Here is a 3,340-nt window from a genome sequence, read left to right on the forward strand (position 1 = left end):
TACTTATGGGAGGGATTCCCATCGGACAAAAAGCAAGGTAGGGGAGACCGGGGATAGCTCGGACTTTTTCAAAAAATTGCTCATATTTTTTTTAAATTTTGAACCACATTCTTAAATTAGTAAAGCATTGCTCAAAAACCAAAAGGTTTTTCGCTCGTTTTAGCTCAAGAAAAATGATCATTCAGCCCATTTTTGAAACAGGTCTCAAATGTCCGAAGTCACCCCGGTACCGGGATAAGTGTCTTAACAATTCCTAATTTTGACGTAAAATACTTGGTCCGAGGTCATATGCAAATTTTATAGATGTCTAAATCTAAATTACCCAAGTTAATTATAAAAGTGGTAGAGATCGCCTACGTATATATCAAACCTAATGATAAGAGTATGTACCAGTTCCCTTTGCACTAATGTGACGAACCTACGGTAGCTATTGCTGGCTGACGATTTCTGATTCTTACCGCGCCGCTGAGACTGTGAATAACAAGGAAGCCTTCCCTTTCCCCGAAATCTGATCCGCGCACAACAGACAGACAACACGGTAGAATTCTGCGAAAGCTCGACACAAATCCCAAGGTAGGTCATTACTTTCGAATCGGACAAAACAACGTCAATAATACTAGGAAAGGTAAATGAGACAAACTATTGGGATGGGATCATATGAAACTATAACGGCCTTTGTGCTAATTTAAGCGAACCTCCGGTATCGATTGGCAATGAATAAAACTTGTAATAAAAGTGCGATCTCTGATCACTCGTCTAGAGCAGGGTTCTTCAACGGGAGCGATTTCAGGTTTTTGTAGATTTGGGGGGCGAATATATAATGAAGAAACAAGCCTCGGATTGAAGTCAGCAGATTTTATTGTAAAAAATCGATTTCGCTTATGTAAGCATCTGCAAAAATTACGTAGTAGTTATAAAAGCAACAAAAAAACACCCTTGAGAGTCTTTTCTTTACGCTATCACCTAAAGCTCACACTGTGAACTACAGTGTGGTAACGAACCTATAGTAGGCGATAGCGGAGATAAGGAAACAAAACACGCTCACACGTGACCGCAAATCATGAAGCACAAACGAGTGTGCCAGAAGCAATGAATGCGACTGAAAATGGGAGATAATTAGTAGAAGGTAAAATCGAATGCAATAAAATTATCTAATTCTTGGTAAAATCATTTTCTGGATGTTTATAGATGCTTGCGTCATATCAGCCATTTGGCCTCACAAACATGTAAAGACTTTGCCGCCGGTTGTTGAACAAATGTCACCGAGAAATAGGTTTCGATGGGTGGGCGCCGTGATGGTGAAGAAGGGCCGTTTTTGTCATTTTTACCAATATCGCTGGTTGCCCTGTTCCAGTCGGACCGGTGTTGCGTCCAACGGGTGGAAAACTTATTTTTTGTCTGGCCGACATATTGTTCTTTGTATGTGCGGCACGTTGCTACATATATACCAAAATTGAAGCAAGTTAGGTGTTGTGTCAGTTTGTACACCTTTCCAGTTATGGTTTCCTTGTGGTCGCCATGATGTCCGTATACCGCGCATCTCTCGCATGGGTAGCTGCCCGCAGTATTGTTGCTGTGAGGCGGGTTCGTAACCATATATGGGCATGGCACCATAGAAATCATAACACAAATATGAAAACGTACTTATTAATTGTGTGCGTGAAACCTTGGTGTTGACCAACCTATTGTGTAAGAAAAGGGCTGTTAAGCACCTCCTTAATATAGTTATGAATTGCTTTTACAAATTTAAATTATTGTGAGAAGAGGACAGGCGCTTGGAGAATTTCCCATATCCCGCTAAGCGCCACGTTCAATATTTAACAATTTAAGGTTTTTGATTGCTTAAGTTCAGGTAGCTATAACTTTTTATCTACAAACGCTAGACTAAAAATTAAAACACAAAAATCATATGAAAATTAATACTCTACACCAGTGGTTCTTAACCTTTTTTCTATCACGCCCCTTTTAGTAACGGACTCTGTCACGCGTTCGGCGTGACAGAGTGCCCATGGAGAAATGTGGCGTATCGGTAGAGGAATTGGATGCTGCCGAATTGGCGTTGATTAAGCACGTACAACGAGGACACTTCGTCGCCGAGTTTGTCGCTTTGGAAAAGGGCTCACATGCGAAGTCCTCTTTAAAACGACACATGTTTAAATTGAGTCCTGTAGTTGCCGATTCTGTTCTACGTGTCGGGGGTCGGTTGGAAAGGGCGTCAATCTCAAACGATGCCAAACATCCGATAATTTTGCCGCATTTATCGCATTTTACTGATTTAATTATTGCAAGACATCATCGCCTTGTCGGACATTCTGGAATGGGACATACCTGGTCGTCGTTGCGCCAGAGGTTTTGGATAATCAAAGGTGGCGTTGCCGTGCGCCGAGTGATCGGAAATTGCTTGTTCTGCAAAGGACGAAATGCTTCCGTTGGTGTGCAGATAATGGCCGATCTTCCTTCGGCAAGACTTCATCCCGACGAGCCGCCGTTTGCACATGTCGGCGTTAACTATTTTGGTCCCTTTCCGGTTAAGCAGGGCATCGTCAAACGGTACGGGGCAGTGTTTACCTGTCTAACAGTACGGGCTGTTCATATTGAAGTTGCTCACAGACTCTTTTATCGACGCACTTCGTCAATTTGTTGGTCGTCGTGGAAATCCAGTTCACATTTACTCCGACAACCGAACGAATTTCGTTGGTGCGGAACGGATTTTGAGCGAATCGTTGCAATCGTGGAACTGTTCGCAGATCGATAAGTACCTGAAGCAGAGAAACATTCGTTGGTCGTTCAATCCTCGGACCGCCAGTCATATGGGTGGTGCGTGGGAAAGAATGGTCCATCCGGCGAATCCTGCCGTCTTTGATCACTCAGAGTCCATAATTAATTCTCTTGTATCGGTGACGTTTGACCCTCGAGATGACGAACCTATCACACCCAACCATCTATTGATAATGAGATCGAATGCGAACCCTCCCGGTTTGTTCGACAAAAAGGACTGCTACGTTCGGCGCCGCTGGGCGCAGGTCCAATACTTGGCGAACCAATTCTGGATTCGCTGGGTACGAGAATATTTACCAAATATCATCTCCCGACAGAAGTGGTTTCAGAAGAAGAGAGATCTTACACAGCCACGGTCTAATTGATTGATGGGTCGAGTTGCGGATACGTTCCCCGATAAAACCGGAACTGTGCGCTCGGTGCTTGTGCAAACCCGACACAACCGTGTCAAACGACCGATTGCAAAACTATGTTTGATTGTCGCCGCGAATAGCGATGTTTAATGTGTTGTGCTGAACTATTTCGTGATTCGTTTTTTTTTTTTGTTGAACGTTCTATGTTT

The 3,340-nt window shown here is 43.3% G+C and overlaps 1 protein-coding gene across 1 annotated transcript; it reads left to right on the forward strand.

Moving 5' to 3' along the window:
- The first annotated feature begins 2,008 nt into the window (after positions 1 to 2,008).
- LOC145909607 (uncharacterized) lies at positions 2,009 to 2,755 on the forward strand. Its single transcript, XM_082996978.1, has one exon. It carries the CDS (start codon positions 2,009 to 2,011, stop codon positions 2,753 to 2,755), a length of 747 nt encoding a protein of 248 aa, XP_082853104.1.
- Positions 2,756 to 3,340: the final 585 nt, after the last annotated feature.

Source organism: Ascidia mentula, chromosome 7 (assembly GCF_947561715.1).
Source record: "Ascidia mentula chromosome 7, kaAscMent1.1, whole genome shotgun sequence".
Lineage (NCBI taxonomy): Eukaryota > Metazoa > Chordata > Ascidiacea > Phlebobranchia > Ascidiidae > Ascidia > Ascidia mentula.